At 58.1% G+C, this 17686-nt stretch overlaps 1 protein-coding gene across 1 annotated transcript; it reads right to left on the bottom strand.

The window, feature by feature from the left end:
* Nucleotides 1-1566: 1566 nt before the first annotated feature.
* On the bottom strand, nucleotides 1567-13992 carry LOC135291650 (uncharacterized). The gene is made up of 8 exons (XM_064405899.1): nucleotides 13924-13992; nucleotides 11147-12151; nucleotides 9826-10830; nucleotides 8475-9479; nucleotides 6972-7958; nucleotides 5506-6516; nucleotides 4048-5058; nucleotides 1567-3528 (listed from the first exon to the last, which is right to left on the bottom strand). Exons 1-8 carry the CDS (start codon nucleotides 13990-13992, stop codon nucleotides 2536-2538), a joined length of 7086 nt encoding a protein of 2361 aa, XP_064261969.1. The 3' UTR covers nucleotides 1567-2535.
* Between the last annotated feature and the right edge of the window lie 3694 nt (nucleotides 13993-17686).

Below are 17686 nucleotides of genomic sequence, written 5' to 3'. Positions count from 1 at the left end.
AGAGCAGGCTCCCAGTACTAAAGTGGTTTCAGTATTTATTATAAGAAAAAGAAAGGCCTAAAGCAAGGGGGCCTGCGGGCCGAGCGGGAGCTTTCCTGTTGAGGATGCTGCAATGCCGCTGCTGGGTCTGCTTCAGCAGCAATATCCTTCAGCAGTGATGTCCCCAATGTCCCAGATGGAGTGGCACAAATTCAGTGGCTCTGAAGCCCCTTTTGATCCTGTTTTTTGTCCCTTTGGATTGGTTTCTTTTTGGATCCTTCATTTGCATGAAGGTTTAAGGTGCTTGATTGGCCCATTATAGGTCTATCCAGGCTGGCTGGTTTTGGTAGGGGCGTGGTGCATTTTACTTAGGTGTAATACGGTACATTGAGTGTTGTATTGTGTTATTCCTGTAATGTATTATGCTGATTTGGTTTGTCCCTTGTACCCCTTTTTGTTATGATGGTTCTGCCCAGGTTCTCCTTCTCCTTTGCTCGCCCTGTCAATCCAGCTTTTCTCCTCCCCCCCCCAAACATTATTGCAACCCTTGGTCCCTCCCTGGTCTCCTGTCTGTCACTCGGTGCCCCCACCCTTCCATCCAGAACCTTCCACCTTAGACATCGAGTGATTGGTTCGGGAGCCAGGGTTCCGCCCCCATATAGCCCCTATTGGATACCCCATGCTGTATATCACTCTTTCTTCACCCCCAATCTTTCGCTGAGGACCACCCCTTTAAAAACCCCGGTCGCGACCCAGTCTGGGTCCTCGGCTGGGAGTCCCCCTGGGATCCAATAAACCCGGATTGAACTGCTGTCGTGGTCCGTCTCTTTTTTGCCCTGTGGGTAGCAGCCTCTCTTCCTCTCCACCGCGGATCCTCGTCCCCAGAAGGCGAAACCTTAGGCGCTCTCCTGACCAAGCCCAGGATCGGGAGAGTGCCCCCGTGCTGCTGGCGGTGATGGCCGCAGCTAGCAGGATCTGTCTTCGAGGCCAGTCGCCGCTGCAATTGAACACCGTATTTCTTTTTTTCTGTTTCTGTCTTTTCAATTGCACTTCTTCCTCTTTGAATGTGTGCTCTAAGTTGGTTTCACTTTCTTGTTCAAAACATTCTCATCTTTCTTTCACAGGGAACTCTCCTGACATCTTCTGGCTTGGGTTTGCAATATTTTTACCCAGCCAATATATTTTACTATCCTCTTTACAGGCTGGTAACTGGCAGTGATCACAGCCGGGTATGAAAAACAAAGTTCACTTTTTGGAACTGTAAAATTTAATAAAGGATATAAAAGGATTTTGGCGGTTGGCTAAAGAACTCGCCCTTAACTTAACCAATTGTTCTTCAGATCTGGTTCCACTGCAGGTCTACAAACACATTCCTGAGTTTAGACATTATTCAGACATTCCCAAGAGGTTGGGATGTTGCAGGAACTCTTGTTTGGTTTTAAGCTCTGACTTGTTTGCAGGACATTCTGGAGATTGGATCAATATATTTGATTTCTTCTCCTGGTTCCATCCTGTTGTTTCACACCTCCTGATCAATTCATAAATTCTTCTCAGGTTTGTGTCACTGTTATCACCTGGAGAGGCTGGTCCGCAGGTGTGAGAAACAATGGAATTGTTTTACACCTGAGTCAGTTGCACAAAAGCATTTTAATATTGCATAGTATCTATTTAACATTTATTATTTATCTATTTTCTATTGGTCTATTTTTAATGTGTTAAGACCTACGATATATATATATACATAGTTAATTTGTTACTCCAGCATTTAAGCGGTTAAACAGTGCACACATAAACTGATGGATTATCTTGTACCAGCAAGCAGCTACAAAGAATTGTCAATAATTAATATCAATATCAAGTAGCAAAATTCTTGTGATCAATAATGTGCCAAAGCCAATGCAGAATGGCAGAAGCCAATTATTAAATTGTCATTTATGACCCGCTCTGCTGCAGGCGCACTGGAAAGTTGGAAGCTGCTGAGGGGACTCAGTCACCCCTGTCCCTTGTCCCTGAGTGTCCCCAGAGTGTTCCTGAGTGTCCCCAAGTGTCCTCAGAGTGTCGCTGCATGTTTTGTGTGTCCCCAAAGTGTCCCTGACTGTCCTGCTTGAGTGTCCCTGAGTGTCCTCCATGACTGTTCCTGAGTGTCTTCCCTTAGTGTCCCAGAGTGCCTCTGGGCATCCCTGAGTGTCCTCCCTGATTTTTCTGAGTGTCCCTACATGTCCCTGAGTGTCCCCAGACTGTCCCAGTGTGTCCTTGAGTGTCCTCCTTGAGTGTCCTCCCTGATTTTTCTGAGTGTCCCTACGTGTCCCTGAGTGTCCCCAGACTGTTCCAGCGTGCCCCTGCGTGTCCCTGAGTGTCCCTGTGTGTCCTTCCCACGTGTCCCTGAGTGTCCCCAGTGACGTCACCCCAGGAATGTCCCATCAGCATTTGGGACAGTATCTATGAAAATTCCAGGAAAATTCCCTAATTCTGTCTGAAATCCCCTGTGGGGAGGCAAGAGGGGGCAGTGATGTCCCCAAAGATGTCACTGCCCTCAATGATGTCACAGCAATGACATCAATGTTCCTGCAGCAATCTTGGGATGTCCTTGATGGCTTCTTGGCACTTCTCAGCCACCGTGCGGCCATCAGAGCCACCAGGGCCACCAGAGCCCCCAGGGCCATTGGAGCCACCAGGGCCACCAGGGGGCTTTGTGAGGAGCCTGCAGATATCCCCAAGTATCCCCACCAGATGATGAGTGGCCAGGCGGCTGCTGGCATCCCACAGCCGCTCGGCCTCGGCCACCATGGCCACCAAGGCCTCAGGGACATCAGGGGATGCCTCCTTTGTCCCCTTCAGGATGGCCTCAATTGCCTCGAGCCGGCGCCGCATCTCCAAGACGAAATACCTGGCTCTTTCACAGGCAACCACCAAATGCTCCAGCAGCCCCAGGGCCACGTCTGGGCACTGTCGTCTCCTGGGGGCTGCCTCCTCTTCACTGGCAGACTCCTCCTCCTCAATGGCCATCTCCTCCTTATCAGTGGCTGCTGCCACCCGGGCCTCGGACACGTCCCCTGTTGAGGCTACCTCCTCGCTGTCCAGGGCCACCATCAGTTGCTGGGCCTTGGCCACCGGGCTGTCCCCAGCTGTCTTCCTGTGGGTGGCCTCATCCTGTGGGTCCCCGGCCCGGGCAGGGGCCGCATCCTCACAGGCATCACAGAGCTTGGTGGTCTCCTCTTTTAGCTGTTCCCAGCTGTTCTCGAGTGCAGTCAGCAACTTCCACCAGCCGCTGGCTGCGGCTCTCACATCGGCCCAGCTGGCCCCCCGTGTGACCCTGAGGGTGGCCAGGGTCTGGCCCAGGGAGGTGACACCAGGGTCGCCCAGGGAGCTGACACCGGGGTGGTCCAGGGTCTTACAGAGACTCCAGGTGAAACTCCTCAGGGCTGCATGCAGGGACTTTGGGGGCACACAGTGCCTCATGCCGCAGTGTGGCTTGGTCACAGTGGCCACCACCTTGCCCAAGGTGGCCACCACAGACACCAGAGCCTCCAGTGGCTGGGAAAGGGACAGCTAAGGAGGGAACAGGGGAGGTGTCAGGGACCTGGTGGCATTTGTGGCCTCCTGGGGTGGCCTCCTGGGGTGACCCCTGTGCTCTCCCGGGGTCCCTTTTGTCCCCTTCCTGGAGGGCTCTGCTGTCCCCTCTGTCCTTGCGTTACCCCTCTGCCACGCCCTGCCACCCTCCCCGCTGTCCTTTCTGCACCCCCTGCCACCACATTCGTAGCCCCTGCCACCCTCTGCTGCCCCCTTCTGCCATCCCCCACCAGCCACCATGTCCCCTCCTCCCCAGTCATCCCCATCCCCCACTGCCCTCTCCCCCCACTTCCCCACTTTCCCTTCCACTCTTCTGCCACCTCCCGCCTTCCTGCTACTCCCTCCCCCTGTGCCGTTTGTGACCCCCTGTCCCTTCCCACCACACTCATGTCCCCCCCATCCCCCATTACCCCTTCCCCTCCCCCTCCATCCGTCACTCCCCCAGTGTCCCCTCTGTCCCCCTCTCTTCCCCCTCCCCCTCCCCGCACTCTGTCACACCTCTTGGAGCTCCATTCCCACTGGGGACAACTTGGGGACAACTTGGCGATGCTCCGGGGGTTGCACAACCTTTGGGATGTCCTCATTGGTCCTTTGACGTGGCTCGGCCACCCCACAGGCACTGGGGCTGGCGGGAGCACCATCGAAATAGAACTTGATGATGTCTGGAAGTGTCCCCAGCAGGTGATCCTTGGCCAGGCGGGCATTGGCCTCCCACAACCGCTCGGCCTCGGCCACCTTGGCCACCAAGTCCTCAGGGATATCAAGGAACCAGTGATTTGTCCCCTTCAGGGCAGCCACTATGTCCCCAACCCTGCGCTGCAGCTCCCGGGGGAAGGCGGTGGCTTCGTCACACGCGGCCACCAAGCGCTCCAGCAGCCCCAGGGCCACCTCCAGTTGCTGTCTCACCATGGTGGCCCTGGTTTCCTGACTGGCAGCCACCCTGGCATCTCTCCTCATCTGAGCTTTATGCCCGGCCACCACCTCGGCCCCCTCCTCCCTGCCCAGCTCCAGACCCAGCTCCACCATGATTTCCTGACCTGTCCCATAACGGGCAGCCTTGGCCTGCAGCTCCCTGGCCTGGGCAGTGGCAGTGGCCGCTCTGTTGGCCGCCTCAGTGGCCACCTCCCTGCAGGTGTTGTGGAGCTTGGTGGCCTTTCTGGCTAGCTCAGCCGACCTGTCCACAAGCTCATCCACAGACCGCTGCCACTTGCATGCCACCATTGTCACATGGTCCCAGGTGGTCCATGGGGTGCTCTTGTAGGCGGCCAGGGCCTGGCTCAGGGAGGTGAGAGGGTTATCATCATCATCGGAGGTGACCTTGCGGTGCCACCAGGTATCATCAATGCAGTACAGGGTGACCCGGAGGTTCTCAGTGAAGTCCACTAGGTCCCAGTACAGGCGCCATTGGGACAGGAGCAAAATCATCTTATCCAGACTGGGCAGGGTGGCCAGCAGCTCACCCAGGATGGCCACCACGGTGACCTGTGGCTGCAACAGGGCTGGGGACAGCTGGGGAGGGGACAGGGGAGGTGTCAGGGGACTGGTGGAACTTGTGGCCTCCTGGGGTGGCCCCCTATCTCCTCCCAGAGTCCCCTTTTTCCCCTCCATCCCTTCGTCAGTCTCTTGTCCCTTTTGCCACCCCCTGCCCCTCTCCTCGTAGCCCATCCTGCCCCCCTGCTTCTCTCCTGTCCCTTCTGCCACCCCCTGCCCCCACTGCGCTCCCCTCTGCCACCCCCAGCCAGACCCATGTCCCCTACCCTTGTGTACCCCCCATCCTCCACTGTCCCCTCCTACGCCTTGTCCCCTATCCCCCGTCACCTCCCCCCTTCCTGCCACTCCCTCCTGTCCCGTTCGCAATCCCCTGTCCCCTCCCACCACCCTCTCTGTGTCCCCTCCATGCCCCCTTGCCCCCTCCCCCCCCACTGTCTCCTCTGTCCCCCTCTCTCCCCGTCCCACCTCTTGGCGCTCCATGCTCACTGGGGACACCTTGGGGACACTCTGGGGACACTGCAGGGGTCGAATGAGCCTTGGGATGTCCTCGATGGCTCTTTGGCACTGCTCGGCCACCCTGCGCCAACGGGGGCCAGAGGGACCAAAACCGAAATACAAGTCAATGATGTCTGGAAGTGTTGCCAGCAGGTGACCCTTGGCCAGGCGGACATTGGCCTCCCACAGCCACTCAGCCTCGGCCACCTTGGCCACCAAGTCCTCGGGGACATCAGGGGATGCCTCATTTGTCCCCTTCAGGGCAGCCTCGATGTCCCCCAGCAGGCGCTGCAGCTCCCGGGGGAACGCGGTGGCTTCAGCACACGCGGCCACCAAGCGCTGCAGCAGCCCCAGGGCCTCCTCAACCCACTGTCTCACCTTGGTGGCCCTGGTTGCCTCACTGGCAGCCTCCCTGGCATCTCTCCTCATCCAGGCTTCATACCCAGACACCACCTCGGCCCCTTCCTCACCACCCAGGGCTGGACCCAGCTCCACCATGTTTTCCTGAGCTCTTCCATAACGGGCAGCCTCGTCCTGCAGCTCCCTGGCCCAGGCGGTGGTGGAGGCTGCCCTGTCAGCCGCCTTGGTGGCCATCTCTCTGCAGGTGTTGCGGAGACTGGCGGCCTTCCTGGCCAGCTTGGCCCACCTGTCCACAAGCACAGCCACCAATCCCTGCCACTCCCTGGCTGCCACTGTCACACAGTTCCGGGTGGTCCATGGGGTGCTCTTGTAGGCAGCCAGGACCTGGCTCAGAGAGGTGGGAGGGTCATCATTATTGGAGGTGATATTGCCGTGCCACCAGGTGTCATCAATGCAGTGCAGGGTGAACCAGAGCTCATTGGTGAAGTTCTCCAGGTCCCAGTATAGGCATCCTGGGGACATGAACAGCAGCACCTTCTCGTCCCGCCTCGGCACAGTGGCCAGCAGCTTGCTCAGGATGGCCACCACGGTTACCTGTGGCGACAGCAGGGCTGGGGACAGCTGTGGAGGGGACAGAGGAGGTGTCAGGGACCTCGAAGCACTTACGACCTCCTGGTGTGCCCCCCTGCCCCCGAGGGGTCCCCTTTGTCCCCTCCATCCCTTTGTCAGCCTCTTGTTCTCTCTGCCACTCCATGCCCTCCCCTTGTAGTCCCTCCTGTACTACTGCTGTCCCCTCTGCCACCCCCCTGCCCGTACTGCTGTCCCATCTGCCACCCTTCACCAGCCCCCTTGTCTCCTCTCTCCCTCATTTCCCCTCCCCCCCATGCCCCCTCCCCCCTTCCTTCCACTCCCTCCTGTTCCCTTGGCTACTCCCTCTTCCCTCCTGCCACCCCCAGTGTCCCCTCCACCCCCCATTGCCCCTTCCCCCAGGCCTCCTCCGCCCCAGTGTCCCCTCTGTCCCCCTCTCTCCATCCCCCCCTCTCCCCTCGTCACTCCTCTGGGGGCTCCATGCTCACTGAGGACACCTTGGGGACCCTCTGGGGAGGCTTCAGGAGTCGAAGGAGCCTTGGGATGTCCTCGATGGCTCTTTGGCACCGCTCGGCCACCCCACAGCCACTGGGGCAGTCGGGATGACCTTCGAGAGAGAAGTTAGTGATATCCTCAAGTGTCTCCCAAAGGTGGTCGTGGGCCAGGCGGGCATTGGCCTCCCACAGCTGCTCGACCACGGCCACCTTGGCCACCAAGTCCTCAGGGACATCAGGGGATGCCTCATTTGTCCCCTTCAGGGCGGCCTCGATGTCCCCAACCCTGCGCTGCAGCTCCCGGGGAAAAGCAATGGCTTCATCACACGCGACCACCAATCGCTCCAACAGCCCCAGGGCCGCCTCCACATGCTGTCTTCTCCAGGTTGCTCTGGTTGCCTGGCTGGCAGCCACGCAGGCATCTCTCCGCACCCGGGCTTCATGCCCAGCCACCACTTTGACCCCGTCCCCCTTGCCCAGACCCACACCCGGCTTCACCATCTTTTCCTGAGCTGTCCCATGACAGGCAGCCTTGTCCTGCAGCTCCCTGGCGAGGATGGTGAAGGTGGTCACCATGTTGGCCGCCTCAGAGGCCACCTCCCTCCAGGTGTTGCGGAGCTTGGTGGCCATCCTGGCCCGCTTGGCCCAGCTGTCCACGAGCTTGGCCACCAACCTGTGCCACTTGCTAACCGCCATTGTCACATGGTCCCAGGTGGTCCATGGGGTGCTCTTGTAGGCGGCCAGGGCCCAGCTCAGGGAGGTGAGAGGGTCATCATAATGCAGGCTTATTTTGTGGCGCCGCCAGATGCTCTCAGTGTACATCATGGCATCCCAGAGTTCCGTGGTGAAGTCCTCCAGGCCCCGGTACAGGCATCTTGGGGGCATGAGCACCATCTCCTCGTCCAGCGTGGGCACAGTGGCCAGCAGCTCACCCAGGATGGCCACCACGTTGATCTGAGGTTGCAGCAGGACCGGGGACAGCTGGGGAGGGGACAGGGGTGGCATTAGGAAACTGGTGGCACTTACGGCTTCCTGGGGTGGCCCCCTGCCCCAGAAGGATCTTTTTGTCCCCTCCATCCCCTTGTCAACATCTTGTTCCCTCTGCCACGCCCTGCTCTTTCCTTCATAGCCTGTCCAGATCCCTGCCCCTCTACTGTCCCCTCTGCCACCCCCATTCTCCCATTGCTGTCCTCTCTGCCACCCACCCTGCCCCCACTGCTATCACCTCTGCCATCCCCCTGCCACCCACCACTGTCCCCTCTCCCACCCTCTCCAACCCCCGTCCCCTCCACCTCGTGTCACCCCATCCCCCACTGCCCCCTCCCCCCCTTGCCCTCTACCCCTCTGTCACCTCCTCACTTCCTGCCACTCCCTCCTGTTGTCTTTTCGACCCCCTGTCCCCTCCTGCCACCCCCCGTGTCCCCCCTTCACCTCCCCTTCCCTCTCCCACCAGTGTCGCCTCTGTCCCCATCTTCCCCCCCACCCCCTACATCACACCTCTTGGGGCTCCATGCTCTCTGGTGACACCTTGGGGACACCTTGGGGATGCTTCAGGGGTTGAAGGAGCCTTGGGATGTCCTCAATGGCTCTTTGGCACTGCTCAGCCACTCCACTGGGGCTGTCGGGAGCACCAGTGAACAAGAACTTGATGGTGTCTGGAACTGCCCCCAGCAGGCGATCCTTTGTCAGGCGGGCGTTGGCCTCCCACAGCCGCTTGGCCTCAGCCACCTTGGCCACCAAGTCCTCGGGGACATTGGGGAATGCCTCATTTGTCCCCTTCACGACAGCCTTGGTGTCCCTGAGCAGGCGCTGCAGCTCCCGGGGGAATGTGGCGGCTTCGTCACACGCGGCCACCAAGCGTTCCAGCAGCCCCAGGGCCGCCTCTGCCCATTGTCTCACCATGGTGGCCCTTGTTGCCTCGCTGGCAGCCTCGCTGGCATCTCTCCTCACCTGGGCTTCATGCCTGGCCACCACATCGTCCCCCTCCTCCTCCTCCCTGCCCAGGTCCGGACCCAGCTCCACCGTGTTTTCCTGAGCTGTCCCATAACGGGCAGCCATGTCCTGCTCGGCCCCTGCCCAGAAGACGGTGTTTGCCGCCTTGGTGGCTGCCTCATTGACCACCTCCCTGCAGGTGTTGTGGAGCTTGTTGGCTTTCCGGGCCAGCTCAGCCCAGCTATCCACGAGTGTGGCCACTGACCCCTGCCACATGATGGCCTCCATTGTCCCATGGTCCCAGGTGGTGCATGGGGTGCTCTTGTAAGTGGCCAGGGCCTGGCTCAGGGAGCTGAGAGGATCATCATCATCAGAGGTGACCTTGCGGTGCCACCAGGTGTCATCAGTGCGGTACAGGGTGACCCGAAGGTTCTGTGTGAAGTCCACCAGGTCCCAGTAGAGTCTCACTGTGGACACAAGGTTCATCTTGTCCCGCCTGGGCATGGTGGCCAGCAGCTCACCCAGGATGGCCACCACAGTGTCCTGTGACTGCAGCAGGGCTGGGGACAGCTGTGGAGGGGACAGGGGAGATGTCAGGGACCTGGAGGCACTTAGGGCCTTTTGGGGATGCCCCTCTGCCCCCGCGGGGCCCCCTTTTCCCATCTGTTCCTTTGTCAGCCTCTTCTTCCCTCTGCAACCCCACTGCCCCCCTGCTTTCCCTTCTGCCACTCCCCGCCCCTCTGCTGTCCCCACTGCCACCCCCTGCCACCACACTCGTATCCCCTGCCACCCCCCACTGTCCCCACTGTCCCCTCTGCCACCCCCCTGTGTCCCCCCTATCCCCCACTGCCCCCTGCCCCCCAATGTCCCCTCTGTCCCCCTCTCTTCCTGCCCCCCCCCCCCACTCTTGTCCCACCTCTTGGAGCTCCATGCTCCCTGGGGACACTTTGGGGACGCTCTGGGGACAATGCAGCGATCTAACAAGCCTTGCAATATCCTCAATGGCTCTTTGGCACCGCTCGACCACCTCGCAGGCACTGGGGCTGGCAGTTCCACCGTCGATATAAAACTTGATGTTGTCTGGAAGTGTTCCCACCAGGCGATCCTTGACCAGGCGGGCGTTGGCCTCCCACAGCCACTCGGCCACCACCACCTTGGCCACCAAGTCCTCGGGGACATTGGGGGACGCCTCATTTGTCCCCTTCAGGGTGGCCTGGGTGTCCCTGAGCCGCCACTGCAGCTCCCGGGGGAAGGTGGTGGCGTCCTCACACGCGACCACCAAGCGCTCCAGCAGCCCCAGGGCCACCTCCAGCCACTGTCTCACCTTGGTGACCCTTGTTTCCTCACTGGCAGCCACTCTGGCATCTCTCCTCACCTGGGCTTCATGCACGGCCACCACCTCGGCCCCCTCCTCCCCGTCCAGGCCCTGACCCAGCTCCACCATGTTTTCCTGAGCTGTCCCATCATGGGCAGCCTCGTCCTGCAGCTCCCTGGCCTGGGTGGTGGCATTGACCACCATGTCAGCCGCCTCTGTGACCACTTTCCTGCAGGTGTAGTGGAGATTGGTGGCCTTTCTGGCCAGCCGGGCCCACCTGTCCACAAGCACTGACACCAACCCCTGCCACTTTCTGGCCGCCATTGTCACACGCTTCTGGGTGGTCCATGAGGTGCTCTCGTAGGTGGCCAGGGCCTGGCTCAGGGAGGTGGGAGGTTCATCATCATCAGAGGTGACATTGCGGTGCCACCAGGTGTCATCAATGCGGTACAGGGTGGCCCGGAGATCCTCGGTGAAGGCCACCAGGTCCCAGTACAGACGCCTTGGGGACATGAGCTTCATCTTGTCCCGACTGGGCAGGGTGGCCAGCAGCTCGCCCAGGATGGCTACCACGGTGACCTGTGGCTGCAGCAGCACTGGGGACAGCTGTGGAGGGGACAGGGGAGGTGTCAAGGACCTCAGAACACTTACAGCCTCCTGGGGTGGCCCCATGCCCCCAAGGGATCCCCTTTGTCCCCTCCATCCCTTTGTCAGCCTCTTGTTCCCTCTACCATCCCCTGCCCCCCCCATCATAGCCGCTCCCACCCGCAGTCCCCAATGCTGTCCCCTCTGCCACCCCCGCCAGCCCGTGTGTCCCTTCCCCGCCCATGTCCCCCCATCTCCTCCTACCCTGTCTCCCACCCCCCATTTCCCCCTCCTCCCTCTCTGTCCCCTCTGTCCCCCTCTTCCTTGGCTGTCTCACCTCTTGGAGCTCCATGCTGTCTGGGGAAACCTTAGGGACACCTTGGGGATGCTCTGCAGATCGACGGAGTCTTACAATGTCCTCGATGGCTCTTTGGCACCACTCGGCCACCTCACAGCCACTGGGGCTGGCAGGATCCCCGTCAAAATAGAACTTGATGGTGTTTGGAAGTGTCCCCACCAGGTGACGGGTGGCCAGGCGGGCGTTGGTCTCCAACAGCTGCTCGGCCAGGGCCACCTTGGCCATCAAGTCCTCGGGGATGTTGGGGGATGCCTCATTTGTCCCCTTCAGGGTGGCCTCGATGTCCTTGCGCAGGCGCTGTAGCTCCCGGGGGAATGCGGTGGCTTCAGCACACGCGGCCATCAAGCGCTCCAGCAGCCCCAGGGCCACCTCAACCCACTGTCTCTCCATGGTGGCTCTGGTTGCCTCACTGGCAGCCATACTGGCATCTCTCCTCACCTGGGCTTCATACCTGGCCACCACCTCGGCCCCCTCCTCCCCACCCAGCGCCAGACCCCACTCCACCATATTTTCCTGAGCTGTCCCATAACGGGCAGCCTTGTCCTGCAGCTCCCTGGCCCGGGCAGTGGAGGCGGCTGCCTCAGCGGCTGCCTCATTGACCACCTCCCTGCAGGTGTTGTGGAGCTCGGTGGCTGCGCTGGCCAGCCGGGCCCAGCCATTCTCAAGCACAGACACTGGCTGCTCCCAGTGGCTGGCCGCCATTGTCACATGCTTCTGGGTGGTCCCTGGGGTGCTCTTGTAGGTGGCCAGGGCCTGGCTCAGGGAGGTGGGAGGGTCATCATCATTGGAGGTGACAATGTAGTGCCACCAGGTGTCATCAATGCTGTAGAGCGTGGTCCGAAGTTCTCTGGTGAATTTCACCAGGTCCCTGTACAGGTTCACTGCAGACAGGAGCATCATCTCAGCTCGACTGGGCAGGGTGGCCAGCAGCTCGCCCAGGATGGCCACCACGGTGACCTGTGGCTGCAGCAGGGCTGGGGACAGCTGTGGAGGGGACAGAAGAGGTGTCAGGGACCTTGTGGCACTTACAGCCTCCTAGGGTAGCACCCTGCTACTGAGGGGTCCCTTATGTCCCTTCCCTGGAGGACTCTGCTGTCCTCTCTGTCCCTTTCTCACCCCCTCTTCCCCTCTGCCACCCCCTGCCACATCCTGTTGTCCCGCCCTCCACGCCTCTGTCTCCCTCCTCCTTTCTTCTATGCCCTCCTGTCCCCTTTGTGACCCCCTGTCCCCTCCTGCTGCCCCATGTCCCCTCCATCCACCACTGCCCCCTTTCACCACTCCCTGTGTCCCCTCTGTCACCCCCGTGTCCCCACTGTCCCCTCCCCCCACCAACACTCTGGGATTGTCGCACCTCGAGTTGCTCCATGGCCACTGGGGATGCTCCAGGGATGCCTTGGGGACACTCCAGGTGACAAACACGCCCGAGTGGCAGTTGGGGATGAGCAGGAACTTGCCACGGCCAGATAGGGGAAGTAGGAAGAGTTGACGTCACCATCCCGCCCTTCCCGTGGGGACAGGGCAGGGTCCCCAATGGCCCCCTGATATCCCCAACAGGACCCCTGATGTCCACATATGGTCTCCACATGGCCCCAGTGTCCCCTCAGGGTTCCCAACAAGGTCCATGTGTCCCCCAATGTCCTGTGGGGGGCACTGGGGACACACCAGGGTCCTGTTGGGGACACTGTGGGGACATCGGGGACATCGTGGTGACCCAAAATGGGACAGGGGAAGTCATGGTGGCCCCAATGTCCCGAAGGGAAGGACACAGGGATGTCCCCAAGGTGCTCAACAGGACCCCAGTGTGTCCCTGGTGTCCCCATCTGGACATTGCGGGACACTTGGGCATTGTGGGGAACATCGGGGCAACACCAGGGCCATGTGGGGACCCTGAGGGGACATCAGAGTTCCGTTTGGGACATCGGGGGGACATTGGGGACCCTGCCATGGCCCCACAGTCGGGGGGTCAGTGACGTCACCACTTCCTCTTTCCCGTATTCAGCCGCACCACATTCCTCTGTGTCCCCAGCTGTCACCCAGGTGTGTTTGTCACCTGGAGTGTCCCCAGAGTGTCCCTGGAGTGTCCCCAGTGGCCATGGATCCCTGCGAGGTGCAACAATCCTGGCATGGGGGGATATGGGAGTGACAGAGGGTACAGGAGGGTGTGGCAGGAAGGGCAGAGGTGACAGAGGGGTGGAGGGAACCAAGGGTGGCAGAGGGGTGGCAGAGGGGACAGCAGGGGATGGCAGGTGGTGGCAGAGGGGATGAGAGGGTGACAAAGGGAGAGAGAGGACAACAGAGGCCTCCAGGGAAGGGACAAAGGGAACCCGGGAGGGCACAAGGGCCACTGCAGCAGGCCACAAGTGCCACCAGGTCCCTGACACCTCCTCTGTCCCCTCCCCAGCCCTTCCTGTCCCTGCTGGAGTGGCAGGTCACCTCGGTGGCCACCCTGGGTTAGATGGTGGCCACTGTGACCAGTCCACACAGGGGCGTGCAGTGGCGTGTGTCCCCAATGTTCCTGCCCTCGCCCTGGAGAGATTCACCCAGAGCCTTTGTGAGACCCTGGACCACGGCGATGTCCCCTCCCTGGGCCACCCTGGTGTCCCCTCCCTGGGCCAGGCCCTGGCCACCCTCAGGGCCACCCCGGGGGCCAGCTGGGCCAATGTGAGAGCCACGGCCAAGGCCTGGCAGGAGTTGATGGCCAAGCTCAAAGAGAGCTGGGAATGGCTGGTTCAGGAGGCCGTTGGGCTCCATGGTACCTGCATGCACGCAGCCCCCGCTGTGGCCATCACCTGGGCCAGAGACCAGTAGGACAAGGACACCTGCATGGGGACAGCTGGGGACAACCTGGTGGCCACAGCCCAGCAGCTGATGGTGGCCCTGGACAGGGCTGAGGACACCTCAGAAGGGGTTATACACGATGCCCAGGTTGTGGCAGCCACCAAAGAGGCCATGGACGAAGACGTGGTTGCCACCAGCCAGGCGAGGGTGGCCATCAGGTGGAGACATTGGGCAGAGGCGGCCCTGGGGCCACTGGAGCGCTTGTTGGATGTGTGTGACAGTGCCACATTGTTCCTTTGGCAGTTGCAGCATCGGCTCAGGGCCATTGAACCTGATCTGGAGGGCATAGATGAGGTGCTCTCCAGTGTCTCTGAGGCCTTGGTGGCTGCGGTGGCCAAGTTTGAGTGGCTGTGGGTCACCAGTGCCTGCCTCTTCAAGCATCACTTGCAGGGGGACACTTGGAGACATCCACGATCTCCTCTTGAGTCCCTATGGTGGCCATGGTGGCACCAGTGGCCCCTTCAGCCATGCGGTGGCCAAGCGGTGCCAAAAAGCCATGGAGGACATCCCGAAGATGTCCTTCCAGACAGTGAGGTCACCACTGCAACATCATCGTGGCAGTGACATCACTGGGGACATCACTGCTGTCACCTGTACCTGCTCCCCTCCCCACAGGGGATTTGAGACAAATCTGGGGAATTTTCTGGGAATTTTCATAGCTACTGTCCCAAATGCTGATGGGACATTCCTGGGGTGATGTCACTAAAGACACTCAGGGACATGCAGAGAGGACACACAGGGACACTCAGGGACACTCTGGAGACACTCAGGTGAATGCTGGGACAGTCTGGGGACACTCAGGGAAAATCAGGGAGGACACTCAGGGACCTTTTGGGGAGACTCAGGGACACTCTGGGGACACTCAGGGACAGGGGACAGAAGTGAATGAGTCCCCCTCAGCAGCTTCCAGCTTTCCACTGGGCCTGCAGCAGAGCCGGGTCATAAATGACAATTTAATAATTGGCTTCTGCAGTTCTGCATTGGCTGCTGCAATTCTGCATTGGATTTTGCAAAAAAATACTTTCACAAAACTTTTGCTCTGGTACTTGATTTTTGATTATTGATAATTCTTTGTAGCTGCTCGCTGGTACAACATAATCTATCAGTTTATCTGTGCACCGTTTAATCAATTTAATGCTGGAGTAACAAATCAATATTATATCATAGGCATTAACACATTAAATATAGACAAATAGTAAATAGATAAGTAATAAATATTAAAATAGAGACTATGCAATGTTAAAATGCTTTTGTGTAACTGACTCAGGTGTAAAACAATTCCATCGTTTCTCACATCTGCGGACCAGCCTCTCCGGGTGATGATAACAGTGACACAAACCTGAGAAGAATTTATGAATTGACCAGGGGGTGTGAAACAACAGGATGGAACCAGGAGAAGAAATCAAATATATTGACCTATATCTACAGAATGTCCTGCAGACAAGTCAGAGGTTAAAACCAAACAAGAGTTCCTGCAACATCCAAACCTCCTGGGAATGTTTGAATAATGTCTCAACTCAGGAATTTGTTTGTAGCCCTGTAGTAGAACCGGATCTGGAGAAAAATGGGTCAAGTTAAAGGGGTGTTGTTTGGCTGAATGCCAAAATGCTTTTATATCCCTTATTAATCTTTTACAATTTTCAAAGAGTGAACTTTGTTTTTCACACCCAACTGTGACTTGGGAGGGGCACCCCTGCTGCTGAACACTGACCCCGCTCTGAGTGTCACTGGAACCCCCAAAAACCACAGCCACCATGGCATTGTTAGGTATTTTTTGTTTTTTCCTTGTTACTTTTGGATTTTTTTCCTTTTGAATTGCTAACAGGCACTGCTGGCTGAGTGCTTGAGAAGGCAGGGAGAGGGAACTCCTCTGGTTTTTGGAAGTTTCTCTCCAGAGGGAACAGAGATACTGGGAGAATGGGGGGCAGGGGTTGGGGGCAGCCTCTCTCTCTCGCTCCTTTTCATTGGAGGAGGACGGCCAGGCTGTCCCTTACTGCAGAGACAATTCACCGGCACGGTGGGAGTGGGACCCTGAAGGACCGATCACAGTCTGCTAATCTGCCACGGGAATCCTGAAGTTCATGTGCCCCGGAAATCCTGAATTTTGTGTGCCCCAAGATTCCTGAATTTCCTGTGCCCTGGGAATCCTGACCTTCGTGCACCCCAGGAATCCTGAATTTCATATTGTTAAAAATGAGAGCAGGCTCCCAGTACTAAAACTGATTTCAGAATTCATTGTATGAAAAAGAAAAGCCTAAAGCAAGGGGGCCCATGGGCTGAGAAGGAGGGTTCCTGTCGAGGATGCTGCAGCACCGGTACTGGGTCTCCTTGAGCAACGATGCAGCAATGTCCCCGATGTCCCAGATGGAGCGGCACAAATTCAATGGGTCAGATCCACAGGGGTTTTCTTGGTACCTTGAGAGTTTTTCCCTGAAGGTTTCCCCATCCAATCTTGCCTCCCTCCCCTGGTTTTCCCTTCTTCTGGAGACATTCTGCCATGATCCTTATCCTACCGACTCCCTTCCCACATTTTGGTCCCAATAAGAGTCAAAAGGAGCATGCTTTATGGAACAGTACCAGAAACTGAGATTTTTTTTGATTGTCAATTCACAGCTGAACAAACTTGAACTTATACTATAACTATAACCAACATTAACAAATTTTAAGGATATACAGAAAACCAAGTAGATGTTTCCTGTGGGGGTTTGTGTTCAGGGTTGTGCTTCTTTTGGTGTTTTCCTCAGGACCAGTTTCAAGTCTTTATCCTTTCTGTTGGCTCTAGTCCATTTGCTTGCCTCAGCTGGAGGTTGTACTGGACCTTTCACTTGACTTGAATGAGTCCACCCCCGCTCCTTTGTTCTTACTGGTCCCGAGTGCTGGAACAAGGGGGGTTGGGGCCTCACGCGCCTCACTTCCCTCTTTCGCTTTCCTCCGTTCCCAGCCGGTCTCCTCATGGAGATCTCTGAGCTGTGGGAGTAGAAAGTCCACACTCATTTCACGGCTCTGAGCCGCTTGGGCTGCTAGCCCCATCTCAAACACCCCCCCCCACACACAGTTGCCCCCCTGTCCCCTCGGGGCCCACCCCTGCCCGTGGATGGGTGATATTTACCTTTTCCACTGTGCCTCACGTGTGCCCCAGGCCATTTTCCCAGATGCCAACGCAAGGTCCCAGGTGGCCTGGTTGGGCAAGATTGTATCTCGGCAGAGTCCCCGAGCTGTTAAAAACGAGAGCAGGCTCCCAGTACTAAAGTGGTTTCAGTATTTATTATAAGAAAAAGAAAGGCCTAAAGCAAGGGGACCCACGGGCCGAGCAGGAGCTTTCCTGTTGAGGATGCTGCAATGCCACTGCTGGGTCTTCTTCAGCAGCAATATCCTTCAGCAGTGATGTCCCCAATGTCCCAGATGGAGTGACACAAATTCAGTGGGTATGAAGACTCTTTTGATCCTGCTTTTTGTCCCTTTGGATTGGTTTCTTTTTGGATCCTTCATTTGCATGAAGGTTTAAGGTGATTGATTGGCCCGTTACAGTTCTATCCAGGCTGGCTGGTTTTGGTAGGAGGGTGGTGCATTTTACTTAGGTGTAATACGGTACATTGAGCACTGTATTTCTTTTTTTCTGTTTCTGTCTTTTCAATTGCACTTCTTCCTCTTTGAATGTGTGCTCTAAGTTGGTTTCACTTT

This window comes from Passer domesticus, assembly GCF_036417665.1.
Source record: "Passer domesticus isolate bPasDom1 chromosome 26 unlocalized genomic scaffold, bPasDom1.hap1 SUPER_26_unloc_1, whole genome shotgun sequence".
Lineage (NCBI taxonomy): Eukaryota > Metazoa > Chordata > Aves > Passeriformes > Passeridae > Passer > Passer domesticus.
The sequence above is the reverse complement of the archived record's forward strand: the minus strand, read 5'-3'. Positions and strand labels throughout refer to the sequence as shown.

Excerpts from the sequence above, each read along its gene's own strand:
- LOC135291650 (XM_064405899.1), bottom strand. The coding sequence starts at position 13,992 with ATGCAGGTGTCCTTGTCCTACTGGTCTCTGGCCCAGGTGATGGCCACA. Across the intron at positions 10,831-11,146 it reads ACAGCATGGAGCTCCAAGAG|CTGTCCCCAGTGCTGCTGCA; the intron begins GTGAGACAGCCA and ends TCCCCTCCACAG. Across the intron at positions 7,959-8,474 it reads AGAGCATGGAGCCCCAAGAG|CTGTCCCCGGTCCTGCTGCA; the intron begins GTGTGATGTAGG and ends TCCCCTCCCCAG.